This window comes from Bos indicus x Bos taurus, chromosome 26 (assembly GCF_003369695.1).
Source record: "Bos indicus x Bos taurus breed Angus x Brahman F1 hybrid chromosome 26, Bos_hybrid_MaternalHap_v2.0, whole genome shotgun sequence".
Classification (NCBI taxonomy): Eukaryota; Metazoa; Chordata; class Mammalia; order Artiodactyla; family Bovidae; genus Bos; species Bos indicus x Bos taurus.
Window position 1 is genome coordinate 15,156,808 of NC_040101.1, and position 14,468 is coordinate 15,171,275.

The 14,468-nt window shown below is 34.6% G+C and overlaps 1 protein-coding gene across 1 annotated transcript in view; it reads right to left on the reverse strand.

Annotated features, from left to right (window-relative positions):
* The window catches only part of CCDC172 (coiled-coil domain containing 172), a 57,595-nt gene that overhangs the window by 18,211 nt on the left and 24,916 nt on the right, over nucleotides 1–14,468 (reverse strand). The window contains exons 4-7 of the mRNA XM_027528410.1: nucleotides 7,829–7,945; nucleotides 6,447–6,612; nucleotides 2,833–2,934; nucleotides 2,064–2,166 (exon numbers count right to left, since the gene is read on the reverse strand). Coding sequence (XP_027384211.1) covers nucleotides 2,064–2,166; nucleotides 2,833–2,934; nucleotides 6,447–6,612; nucleotides 7,829–7,945 — 488 coding nt within the window. The remainder of the gene's footprint in view (nucleotides 1–2,063; nucleotides 2,167–2,832; nucleotides 2,935–6,446; nucleotides 6,613–7,828; nucleotides 7,946–14,468) is intronic.

Here is a 14,468-nt window from a genome sequence, read left to right on the forward strand (position 1 = left end):
TTTATAAATAGGGAAAAATTAAAGCCGAGATCATTAAAACACTGTGAATATAAAGTACTGGTTCTCTTCATTAATGAATGGCATTAAGTCCAACAAACAACCTGAACATGGCAGATCAACTTTAAAAAACTCTAACTTTATAATCATTATAAAAGAATTTCAATAATATAAACAAAATAGGTATCAAAATTTTTCTAATTATAAAAAGCAGAAACAATAAGCTCATAGAAATGAAGTATTAATTTTTTGCAATTGCTTTCTTATTGGTTAAAGTTTAATAAAAGTAGAAGTACAATGATAAAAACCTTAAAAATAAGACTGATTCTGAACTGGGGACAACTGTGCCCACCTGCCTCTGCCCAGGGGACATTGGGTAGTATCTGGAGACGCTTTTGGCCTGTAACAACTGGGGGTGAGTAGTGCTACTGGCACCTAGTTGGTAGAGACCAGGAATGCTAATAAACATCTTACATGCATGGGACAGCTCTCCCACTACAGAATATCCTGGCCCCAAATCTCACAGTGCCAAGTCTGAGAAACCCTACTATAAAAACAGTATCTATACCAATAGTAGTTAAATCAGAAAATTTAAGATGAAGGTCATCACTACAGAATTCAGTATACATTTGAACACAGAAATGAAAAAGATTCTATTCTAAAATTTAGGGGTAAAATCAACTTAATATCGGTCTTAGTGATGTTCAATAAATGTCATATCATTTCTTGCTACCATTATTAGTGCCTTGTTATTTTGCTATTTATAAGACTGATGAGGCTCTTTTTCAAAATCTCTATACTTAGTACTTTGACTCTGTTCTTCATACTCGAAATCATTTTTATGGAACATACCAGAAGGGAAACTAACCTACACATTTTAAAGAATTTAAAGTGGGAACTGTTAAATACTGGCATTTCATTCAGTAACTGCTAAAATGCAAAGAATGGACTAGACATATTAACTGATGTTTCTTTCTATCCAAATTTCCTCTGTCACCATCTCTGAAGGAAATGGCCCTCTTAACAGACTTTGAGTGTTTAATTTTAAACCAGGGAAAACTTTTATGACTGAGGGATAAACCCACAAAACTGGAGTTCATACTGGAAGCCTTTATACTATGAACTATAATGATACCAGTGGGCATGACCATTTTTAAAAGTGTAAAAAAAAATCAATGAGCAGACTGTCATTACAGAAACTCATTCTGTATCAAACATATCACCCAAGAGATTTGATATTTCATGCTTATAAAACTTAACATAAAATTAAATTGCAAATATTTTCTCACAATCTACTAAAATTATGGCCTAAGGTGATACACTGCTAATCTGAAGCATTTGTTCAGCTCTAGTGGACATATTTCCTGTGTGATTTATGTGAAAGAAGGCTTCATTTGCCTCTTCATAGATTCAGTAATGAGGCTTCTGTTTCTTACATGAAACCTAGAAAGTATAGGAAGCTCTTTAAAATTAAACCAGCAAATGTTAACACTGAATTATTAAGAAATAACAATGAAATTAATAAACTGGGGGAGATGCTCTCCTTTTGTATATAACTATGTCATTTCAGACCTCACCCATTCTTTCATTATCCAAATACACAGAAAACATCTAAATATTCCATAGAGAAAATACATTTTTAATCTTTAGGCACAAAACCAGAAGCACAGATTTCGAGTAAAGTAGACTGTGATTATTTTTCCCCCTGAAATCTAGAAGGACCAAAAAAGATAATTTCAGTCATTTCACTCCAAAAACTTAGGGATAATAGAAAAAAAGAGTTGTGGAAATGATTCTACATTTTATCTTTTAGGATGTGAATAACTCAAGAGTTCTTGAGGAAAAGGAAAAGACTGATTTCAATATTATCAACCTGATACGATTTAAAACTTATGTGCTTTTAGCCAGTAAAGCATTTGCTTATTAACATATTTCAGAATACACATAGACGGAAATACATCTTAAATGATCTTGAAATAATTATGCATTTGGCTTTATGTTGAAATCTACTTGACAACTTGAAAAATTATCAGACTTTATATCAAAGTATAATAGGCAATTCTTACCTTAAGCATTCAGCATCATTTTGAGGTTTTTCATTGATTTTTATTTTTTCTGCCTCTAGGTATTTCGTAGTACAAATGGCTTCATGTTTTTTATCTTCAAAACCTAAACAATTAAGACAATTCTTATACTCTTTAAAAAATTAAATATAAAGGTTATCTTTCTTCACTCATAAGAACAATGCTCTAAATTTCAGTGTTTCATGTAAAATACATGTACTAATGATTTTTATTTTTCTACTTTAATGTAGCAATTAAAGACACAAAAAAAGATCTTAAAATTTGTGTGAAATTAAAAATACCAGATTCAACATTTATTAATTTAGTGCTTTACCTATTCCTTTTTCACATCAACAAAATTCCCTTTTTACATCACCTATATCTCAATGAGTAAATACATTTTGAAAGAATAATATTAACCTATAATAGAGAAGACTCTTGTGAGCCCCTTGGAGTCAATCCTAAATGAAATCAACCCTGAATATTCACTGGAATGACTGATGCTGAAGATGGAACAATACTTTGGCCACCTGATAGGAACTGACTCATTGGAAAAGACCCTGATGCTGGGAAAGACTGAAGGCAAAAGGAGAAGGGGGCAGCAGAGAATGAGATAGATAGCATCACTGGCTCAATGAACATGAATTGAGCGGAAGGATAGGAGGGCCTAGTGTGCTACAGTCCATGGGGTCACAAAGAGTCGGACACAACAACTTAGCAACTGAACAACAAATGACAGATTCATCAGCAAAGTAACTCATACATGTAATACCTTTAAGCTTTCTCTGCAAAGTAGATAATTCTTGTATTAATTCATTCTTTTGTCTTTGAAGTTCATTTAACAGGTCACTATCATGTTCCATTGACTTCATTTCTAGAAATAAATATGCAAAAAAAAAAACATATTAACTACTTTTGGCTCTGCCTAATGTCTGTCAAGAATGATTAACTTTTTCTTGTGTAGTAAAAATGTAAGCAATGTATGGTCAATATACTTTTGGAAGTACTGCTTAACAATATTAGATCTTCCAATCCATCAGCTTGGGATGACTTTCCATTTATTTAGGTCCCTGGTGGCTCAGACGGTAAAGCGTCTGTCTACAATGTGAGAGACTTGGGTTCGATCCCTGGGTTGGGAACATTCCCTGGAGGAGGAAATGGCAACCCACTCAAGTACTCTTGCCTTGAAAATCCCATGGATGGAGGAGTTTGGTGCAGGCTACTATCCATGCGGTCACAAAGAGTCCGGCATGACTGAGTGACTTCACTTCACTTCTAATTTCTTTCAACAATGTTTTTTGTAGTTTTTGTATACAAGTCTTAAACTTTTGTTAAATGTGTTTTACTCTTTTTTGATTGAAAATTGAATGTTAATTTACAAATTGTCCATTTGGCTTGTGTATATTGATCTAATAACCTGCCACCCTGCTGAACTTGTTTATTAGCTCAAATAGTTTTCCTAAGGATTCCTTAGGATTTCTATACACAAGATCATGCAATGTTCAAATAGAGATGGTTTTACTACTTTATTTCCAATCTAGATGTCTCATATTTCTTTTTCTTGCCTGACTGCCCAGGCTACAATCTCTAGTAAAATGCTGGATACAAGTACTAGGAATGGATGAATATCTTCATCTTTTCCTGATGAAAGATACATTCACCATGGTTTTTCAAAGATACTCTTCATCAGGTTGAGAATGGTCCCTTTTATGTCTAGGTTATTGACTGTTTATCATGAAAGGGTATTGGATCTTGCCAAATGATTTTTTGAATGTATTATTATTTTATATCTTTTATTTATCTGTATTATATTCATGGTCTTGAATATTTTTATAATATCAATTTTAAAAGTCTTTCTCTGTGAATTTCATTATCTCTGTGATTTCTGGAGATGTTTCTGTTGACCTAATTTCCTTTTTGGTATGAGATACAATTTCTTTTTCACAGATATAGTGATTTTTGGTTGGATACTAGACATTTTGTTTACTATTTTGTTGATGTTTGAATTTTGCTCTCTTCCCCTCAAGCATGTTGATACCTGCTATTTAGCATGCAGTTAGGTAACATAATAAGGTTCAAACCCTGCTTTTAAGATTTAGTGTGTGTCCAGAGTAGGAAATGGCAACCCACTCCAGTGTTCTTGCCTGGAGAATCGCAGGGACGGGAAGCCTGGTGGGCTGCCATCTATGGGTCGCACAGAGTCGGACATGACTGAAGCGACTTAGCAGCTACTTAGCAGCAGAGTAGCCTTAGGTCGAAGGCTAATTGAATCCTACTATTAAGGCAGGATTCTTCTGTTTAATGAGCTCTTTCTATTCTGAAAGGATGGAACATGAATGTCTCCCAGTCCTGGGTGAGCGCACAGAATTGTTGACCTTATGATTCCCCAGCAGTTTTTCTTTATTCAGTCTAGAGGATTTTCCCCTATGTATGCAAAGAATAATATATAGCCAAAGACTCAAAGCAACTTCTATGTAGATTTCTGGAGGTTTTGTCTGTGCAGTTCTTTCCTCTCAGTACGTTGTCCTGAAAATTTCAGCTAACTCAGCCTCCCTGAACTCCAGTCTTTGTATCGTATCCTTGACTCAATCAGGCCACTATGTTTTAAGTTCCCTCTCTCACTCCTGTTGTCAAAAAACTGCAACCAGGTAAAAGCCTAGGTAATCATGCCTCATGTGTTTTCCTTCTCTTAGGAATCATAGCCTTGGACAGTCTCTTGTCCTTAATATCTAAAAACAGTTTTTAATGCATTTCTTCTAGTTCTAGTTTTTTGTATTGTGCTCCTTCCTGATCATAATATATATATATATATATAAGAACTTCCCAGATGTATGCCTATAAGATGTATGCTTATATGTATGCCTTAAGAACCTCTGTCCTATACTCTCTACACAAAGCAACCTATCTCTAAGAACCTCATTTCTTTCATCTATGAAATTAAGCTAATTAAAAAGTATAATCCTTATATTTTAAGGGTTTAATTATGATCCAGGTAGCATTTTATGTAATTAAATATTATTTCATGAGTACTTACAACAATCTTGTTAAGGTCATTATCATTATCCTCCATCTTCATAGATGAAGAAACTGAAGCAAATAAAACTTAAGCATCTTGTCCCAAATCACATATTACTCTCTGCTGGTTCTCTTGCCCTCTTTGACATCTCTGTCTCATTATTCTCTTAATTTCCTTAAATGCTATGCTTTTCCATTTTCTGCCTTTGGTCTTTGCTACCCCTCTATGTTCCCTCTACATGTTCCCTTTGAATTATGTTAGCAAATTATCTGGAATCCCACACCTAATGTTCTAGCTTGATCTCTTGTATCAGTTTCACAACCAATTTCAACCTGCTACTTGGGCACTTCTACCTGTTTATCCCATAGACATCTCCAACTAAAAACACTGAAACAAAACTTAATTTTTTTGTCCAGAAAAGGCTATAGTTCACCTCCATTTCTGCTCTTCCTCCTGGTACCATATTCTACCCAATCTCTGAAGTGTGAAAACTGTGGTTCATGCTTGACTTTCCTTATATCTGTTTAGTCAGTGATACATCTGTCATTCTTCCTAAAAATCTCTTTGTCTTCTCCTGTCTTTGGTAACTTCTATTTTTTTCTTTAATAATTTTATTTACTTATGGCTGTACTGGGTCTTCATTGTTGTGCAGGGTTTTCTCTAGTTACAGTGAGCAGGTGCTACTCTTAGTTGCTGTGGCAGGTTTCTCATTGTGGTGGCTTCTCTTTCTGCACAGTACAAGCTCTAGGTCATGTGGGCTTCAGTAGTTTAGGCACAAGGGCTTAGCTTCTCTGCTGCATATGGGATTTTCCCTGGCCAGAGATCAAACCCATGTCTCTCGCATTGACAGATGGATTCTTCACCACTAGCCTCTCTGATAATTTCTTTAGTTCAGCATCTTATTACAGACTGCAATTGCCTGCATACTAGTGTTTCTGAAATGGAATTCTCCCTACCCCCCTGTGTAACAGTGTTTCCTAAACTGTTTTGATGGTAGAATAAAGATCACAGCAACAGTATCACCTATATAGTTTCTATCACAATGTACTATAAATATCTGCCTATATATTTCACCCCCCCCCCCATTTTAGTTTTATACCTCCAGGACCTAAAAGGGTGCCTAATATATAACAGATAGTAAACAGAATTTGGTTATTAAATAAATGACCAATGATCATGTCACACCTACTTCTAAAGAGCTTGAGACAACTCACAGTAAGAGAGACATACAATTAAGATAAAAGTAAAAAAATAGCAATGCAATAACCCAATTTACTTATAAAAATGTAAAATTTCTGGAAAATTCATTAATTCAAAATAAGTTATCTTCATTAATGCCAGATAAATGAGGTGGTACTATGTTTTCATACCCATTTTAAGAATGTTTGCCTGGTTTTCTAAGTCAGATATTTGAATCTTGACATTTTCTTTCATCAAACGCTCTCGTTTCTTTGTTAATTCATATTCATTATTGAAGTCTGTAATTTCCTTAATAAATTTTTCTTCCTCCTCTGTAACTCTTCTCTTTGTAGCCTCCTGAAAAATGGAAACACAGGACCAAATATAGGTGTTAATTGCAACAATATTCTTCTTTACTGATTAAAATTCAATCATTTGGAAATACTGACAACAGAAAATTATATTCCTGGTACTAAAATGCTATATTCCTCCAGCAGTATTAATTTAAAAACTTAGATTATTACATGATAACAACCAACTATTTTCATGTGAAAGATTTATCCTTAATATTTTAGGAGAATTATTGAGGTAGAAATTTTACCACCGATCATTATGTATGTGTCTGTTTGTGTATTAAACTCACAGGAATATATGCCATTTTGTCATTGCAAAATTGGTGGTAAAATAACTAAATGATCAAAGTTGAAAATCTATACTCAAAGGAATTACATTGCAACTGGATGGTAAAAGAATTAAATGACCAAAGTTGAAAATGCAGATCTACACTCAAAGGAATTACTGTCCTTTGAGTGTGAATTCCAAGAAAATCTTTTAAAATGTAGACAAGGTAAAATTACATGGTCATTTCAAATACAGTTCTAAATAACAGTTTAAATTTCATAAAATGTCAACATGAAGTAGAAAGAAATAAGAATTTCCAGAAACTTTAAACAATATTAGAACCTAAACTTTTTGACAATGGTAGAACCTAAACATTACTGTGTTTTCCAATTTTTTTCCAAGAAACATAACTAATTAAGAGCTACAGCTGGAAACTTGCCATGCCATTCATAACCATTTGGTGGTTGATTCTGACTCTGGATATATATTTTTAACAGTTCAAAATGTATTTTTTCAAAAAGTCAATTAGTTATAGATTATATTCCTAAGCTGTTCTTGTCATTTAAAGCTACTGAGTCTGTTTGCTGTGATTTATGATTTAAAAAAATAAACAAAATCTATCTTTGCACCCACATCCACAAGTTTGAACCTCTGTGCCTTTCAAAAGCATTAAAACCAAGATCTTGAGCAATTCAACTCAGTTTCAATGTTTATTTTATGCTTATTACAATAGCAAATAATTTCTATAGTGCATCCTGACAATTTAATTCTTTCAAACTATATTACTCTACCAATTGGTTTAAAATAGCACTTAATAATTTTCCATATCTCAACAGGACTACCTGCCAATATGCATATGGATGATTTTTCTAAACATATATCTAAAGCATATTTTTATACAAAATTTTCATACAATTAGTAAAATAAATTTTCCAAGTGGCTGGAAACGTACAAAGGTTTGGAGAAGCATATTCCTTTGGTTTGTAATTTCATTGCACTGTCTTTCTAAGGCATTTTCATGTGTTTTCAAAAGCTGTAAGAGGAAGGCTTTTTCAGAAAACTGCTGAACCTTTAAAGCAAAAAAAGAAAAAAAAGGAATCAGAATTAAACAATTAGACATTTCAGGGTATCTTAGTTAATAGAATAGATCTGTATAGTATAAAAATTTTTATATCAACCTTTAAAATGCAAAATAAAATTCACATTAAACATCTTACTTTATATGCTCTATCTTAAATTATTTTATAAGTGCTTTATAATTTTTATAATCTCTTCCTCTAATAAAACTATAGGCGCATCAAGGGCAGAGAATGCATTTGCTTTTTCCTGATATCTAGTACATTTGGTGGAAGAAGGCAATGGCACCCCACTCCAGTACTGTTGCCTGGAAAATCCCATGGATGGAAGAGCCTGGTAGGCTGCAGTCCACGGGGTCCGCTAAGAGTTAGACACGACTGAGCGACTTCACTTTCACTTTCCACTTTCATGCATTGGAGAAGGAAATGGCAACCCACTCCAGTGTTCTTGTCTGGAGAATCCCATGGACGGAGAAGCCTGGTAGGCTGCAGTCCATGGGGTCGCACAGAGTCGGACACGACTGAAGCAACTTAGCAGCAGCAGCAGTACATTTGGTAGCTTAGGTACTAAAGCTTTTTGATGACACACATTGAAATTCGCTTCAAGACAGCTTGTTTTAAAGAACAAGTTTTTAGTCTTAGTACTAGAAATATGATGGAGAAATCATGTATACAATATGACGAATAAAATAATGAGATCAAATCTACAAACCACAGGCAAAAATCCACTCCCTCATGACTATAGTTATACCCAATAAAACACAAATCTGTTAAAGTTCTCAAATGGGTTTTGAGAACTCATTTTTTGTTTCAGTACCTCATTTGGTTCTAACTAGCAAAAGATATAATAAACATTAATATTAGATAGGTAACTGTTATTTCATTTGGGCTATAAAGAATAGCATCTCTTGAGACCATGAATATTGAAATCAAAGTCAGGAAGCTTTAATATATAAAAGCTAAAAATGATGCCAGACTGGAAACAATCCTTCCACTACATTCAGTACTGGCCCTCATAAGAAAGCATCACTTCAAGTTTGGGGCTGTTCCCATCTCCAAAGAGAAAAGAAAAAGGAAATAAATCCGAACTTAAATTGCAAAAGCAAGATTTATGTTAGCTATAAGAGCTTCTTCAAGGTGAGAGACAGGTTGTGAAATCTCTGTCCCAGAAGATATTGAATAGTAAAGAGCTTAGGAATAGTCTGGTCCAGACCCAAAGGGCTGGCCTAAAAGACATTTTGAAATGATATGGCTAAAAAGCCCTACAAATACTGGCATTAAAAAAAAGCAGCTGAAATAAAACAGAAAATATGATCTTACATTTATATAATATCATAGCACATCTGCCCATACCTTCAGCACTTAGTGCTGATGTCATCAACTCTATCATCAATAAAGAAAGATTAGAAAGGTGCAACTTACATGACCAAAGGGATTCAGAAAATACTTTCAGAATTGGGGGAGGGGAGAATGAGGCAGTATTTTACTGTCTGAGAAGACAGAAATTAGAAAACATATGTCTGATCTATAAAATCATATACAAACTGGTAACAATAGTGAGCAAAGCTATGATCATGAATTCTATCACATTTATTTCAAATAAGAAAATACTTCTAAGCTATCTAATATATATTATATAAATGGGAGTAAAATGAGTTCCAAAGACATTGATACCTTAACAAAAGTTATATAATTAATTAGGGGGAAACCCAGGACTAATATTCAGTTCTTCTGACTTTATTGCTTCTAAACCATTATCCTATTATGGAAATACTAGAACTATTTCACAGTAATATAAAGATACTTTTGGAACTAAAACAGGACTTCCATCTCTGACAACAGTATAAGTTGAAAGTATACAGGATAAGAGACAGAAAAACTACCAAATACTAGGTCTATCAGAACTCATTGAGAAAAGGTTGCTTGCAGTATACTCCTAACTCTCAGAGTTGCAATTATGAACAAGAACCATCAATGCCAACAAAAATGCTTTGAGACCAAACATCAGGCTGGATAAATTTTGGGTTAATCCAATTAGGTATTTTATGTAACATGCCTTTCAGAATCAAAATTCCTAAATTCTGATTCTCCTTCTACCACTATCTGTAGTCAAACCTGCAATGAAAACCAAAAATGGAGAAAATATTATTTATTAAACTAAGGAAGTTTAAAATAAGACAAACAAATTTATTACTCAGATTCAGAAAAGCCTTATGTTAAGGACTCAGAAGTTAAGGTGTGCTACTACAGCGTTCACTAAGACCTAAAATTATCACTGAACTCATGTCTTCTTTCTTAAAAGGGAAAATAATAATTAAAGAAAGATATTAGACATCCTGTCATTTAATTGGAATGGTTCACCATAACCTGAAAAAAATGAAATCTAAATACACCAAATGAAAATTAGACAACTTTTTAAAAGATCTGTAAGAAAGGTATAGCTGAAAATTTTCTCTTCCCTAAATTCTATGTAAATTATCCACTTTGAGGTCTTTTTACTTCTTTGCTTTAACTCATTATTGGTGTACTCTTCATTCTTACTTTCTGTTTTACACTCTATCTTCTCATACATTTTCCTCTTTTAATCAAGACCTAAAAAGTCCCAGAGAATCAATTACTACAGAAAGATTACAGTAACATTAATTTTTAAATTTACTTAGGATCTGTGATGAAAACATTTAATGCATAATAGAATTGGCAAGTAGGGAAAAGAGAGCAATAGAAGAAAGAAGCAGGACTTTGGAAAAGCTCAAGTTGGGAAGGTTAAGAAAGAACAGAGGCCTATGATATGCTGACTCACAAGCTGAGGACGGCAATAAGTTATGGCTGTGGGAACTACATGGGGTCTATTATCAGGCCTTCTATTTTATTGTAACTAGGGGGTCAAACGCTTTAGGATCCATCCAGTTCCATCTACCAAGTATAAGTTATTAATTTTACTACTAAAAAAGCTTTTCAAGACCACCTATTTGTGGAATGTGTTTCTCGCTATTCCTTTTGTTCTTCCTGTTATCACACCTAATTTCTTAAATTATTTTTCACATTCTGACTTTTTAAAACCATATCTACTACTGTATAAATATTTCAAATATAACCCTGAAGATACTGATAGGGTCACAAGATGAGGTCATTTCACAGAATAAATCATCATTAGAGACTTCTCTCATCTTTCTTTTTTTGCAAAAGTATGGGTAGGAATCAGAATTGGAAAGATACTAAAAGAGATTCAAAATTGTAATTTAAAAAGATATTTTTGAACTTATCTCTGAGTCAGGTTTGAATTGAGGCACTATCTTACACTCATAGTAGCCTGGACATCCATGATAAAAGCAAACAAACAAACAAACAAACAAAATGACCTACTTACAAAAAGAAACTACTGGCTATATCTGCTAAATTACCCAGGGATCTCAAGGGGCTACAAACAATAAAAAGAAAGGGGTGGAAGGTTCAAATTTCTCTTTCTCATCTTGTTCCTTCCTCTGACTACAAATGAAATGAAAATATCTTTGTGCAGCTGTAAAATTATATTCTAGAATCAAACAGCCAAGCTTTGTCAGAAAATATTGCTGTTTTGAAAATTTTTAATTTATAACAGTGCCCAACACTCTGGTTAATTTTACCTTTTTCAGCAATAAAGATTTTGCTTGTTTCTTCCCCTGTCTTATTTCTCCTGGGATATTTGATCTGTCAATAGAGCTTGTAGCTTTCCCAGTGAGTTGACTTATCTGGTCAACTAGGTCAGTTTTCAGCACGGGCATTATTTGGGACTCTTCGCTACTCTTGCCACTTGGACACCCTTAGGTATTTTTCCACCAAAATAACTTGAAAATTAAGAATGACTGAGGATGTGGAATTAGTGTTTGGGTTCCAGTAAATAAAGAATTTTGAGTAATGCTCAAAATTCTCCAAGTCAGGCTTCAACAATACGTGAACCATGAACTTTCAGATGTTCAAGCTGGTCTTAGAAAAGGCAGAGGAACCAGAGATCAAATTGCCAACATCCACGGGCTCATTGAAAAAGCAAGAGAGTTCCAGAAAAATATCTAGTTCTGCTTTATTGACTATGCCAAAGCCTTTGACTGTGTGGATCACAACAAACTGCGGAAAATTCCGAAAGAGATGGGCATAACAGACCACCTGACCTGCTTCTTGAGAAATGTGTATGCAGGTCAGGAAGCAACAGTTAGAACTGCTCATGGAACAACAGACTGGTTCCAAATAGGAAAAGGAGTACGTCAAGGCTGTATATTGTCACCCTGTTTATTTAACTCACATGCAGAGTACATCATGAAGAACACTGAGCTGGAGGAAGCAAGAGCTAGAATCAAGATTGCCGGGAGAAATATCAATAACCTCAGATATGCAGATAACACCACCCTTATGGCAGAAAGTGAAGAAGAACTAAAGAGCCTCTTGATGAAAGTGGAGAGTGAAAAAGTTGGCTTAAAGCTCAACATTCAGAAAACGAAGATCATGGCATCTGGTCCCATCACTTCATGGCAAATAGATGGGGAAACAGTGGAAACAGTGTCAGACTTTATTTTTATGGGCTCCAAAATCACTGCAGATGGTGATTGCAGCCATGAAATTAAAAGACACTTACTCCTTGGGAGGAAAGTTATGACCAACCTAGATAGCATATTCAAAAGCAGAGACATTACTTTGCCAACAAAGGCTCATCTAGTCAAGGCTATGGTTTTTCCAGTGGTCATGTATGGATGTGAAAGTTGGACTGTGAAGAAAGCTGAGTGCCGAAGAATTGATGCTTTTTACCTTGGACTGCAAGGAGATCCAACCAGCCCCTTCTTTTTTATTTTATTTTATTTTTATTTTTTTTATTTTTTTTTTTAAACTTTACAATATTGTATTAGTTTTGCCAAATATCGAAATGAATCCACCACAGGTATACCTGTGTTCCCCATCCTGAACCCTCCTCCCTCCCCATACCCTCCCTCTGGGTCGTCCCAGTGCACCAGCCCCAAGCATCCAGTATCTTGCATCGAACCTGGACTGGCGACTCGTTTCATACATGGTATTATACATGTTTCAATGCCATTCTCCCAAATCTCCCCACCCTCTCCCTCTCCCACAGAGTCCATAAGACTGATCTATATATCAGTCTCTCTTTTGCTGTCCCGTACACAGGGTTATTGTTACCATCTTTGTAAATTCCATATATATGCGTTAGTATGTCCCTTCTAAAGGAGATCAGTCCTGGATGTTCTTTGGAAGGACTGATGCTAAAGCTGAAACTCCAATACTTTGGCCACCTGATGCGAAGAGTTGACTCATTGGAAAAGACTCTGATGCTGGGAGGGATTGGGGGCAGGAGGAGAAGGGGACGACAGAGGATGAGATGGCTGGATGGCATCACAAACTCGATGGACATGAGTTTGGGTGAACTCCGGGAGTTGGTGATGGACAGGGAGGCCTGGCGTGCTGCAGTTCATGGGGTCGCAAAGAGTGGGACACAACTGAGCAACTGAACTGAACTGATTCCTTCTATAATCTTATCTTCTACCAGTCTCTTCTTCAATCACTCCTCTCTAGCCACACTGGTCTCCTTGTTATTCCCCAAACATCCAGCCACACTCTCTCCTCAAGGCCTTTGAACTGACTAGTCTCTGCAGAAATCTTTCTCCAGATTCCTCATGGTTCATTCCTTCATCTCAGTCAAGTCTTGGCTCATCTCTCCTCTTTTCACTAAAGATTATAAGGATGCCTGATAAGACCACTGCTATGTAGGTCTGTTCTGCAAGAGATATGATGATTCAAAAACGTGGCACACAGTTCTCTCTCTTTTTCATTTCTTTGAGCAAATATGATTATTGTATACTTAGTAAGTCTAAGACACTGTTAGAAATAATGAAGAGTTCAGTAAAAAGGCTAGTTACAAAATAAATACCAAAAACTAGTATTTTTTTCTATTTACCAACAAGTAGGGAAAAAAAGGAAAATATCCCATTTATAACAGCAAAAACAAAATAAATAAAACCACACATAAACTTAACAAGAAGTATCTGAGACCTATATGAAAAAGCCTATACTGAGGAACATAAAAGAAAGTATAAATAGAAAGATACACTGTATTCATGAATGTGAAAATTCATAGTTGTAAACATATCAGTTCTCCCCATATAAACTGAGTATAATCTTAATTAAAACTGCAATACATTTGTTGGATCTTGATAAAATGATCTCGAATTCATTTTGGAAAACAAACAAACAAAGAGAATCAGGAAAATTCTAAAAAAGAAATTGTTCTTTCAGAGCATCAAAGATACTGTAAAGCTAATTTAAGTTAAGTGAATGTGATACTGATGACAAAACAAATAGATTAACAGAATTATACAGAATACATTAGAACAGACACAAATATACAGTTTCACACAAAAACACAAGCTGGTATATATATAACATGTATATATATATATATAAAACTACATCATAAAGATGGTGTTTCCAGTCAATGAGAAACATGTGACATTTACCCAGAAGAAAAATAGGCAACCA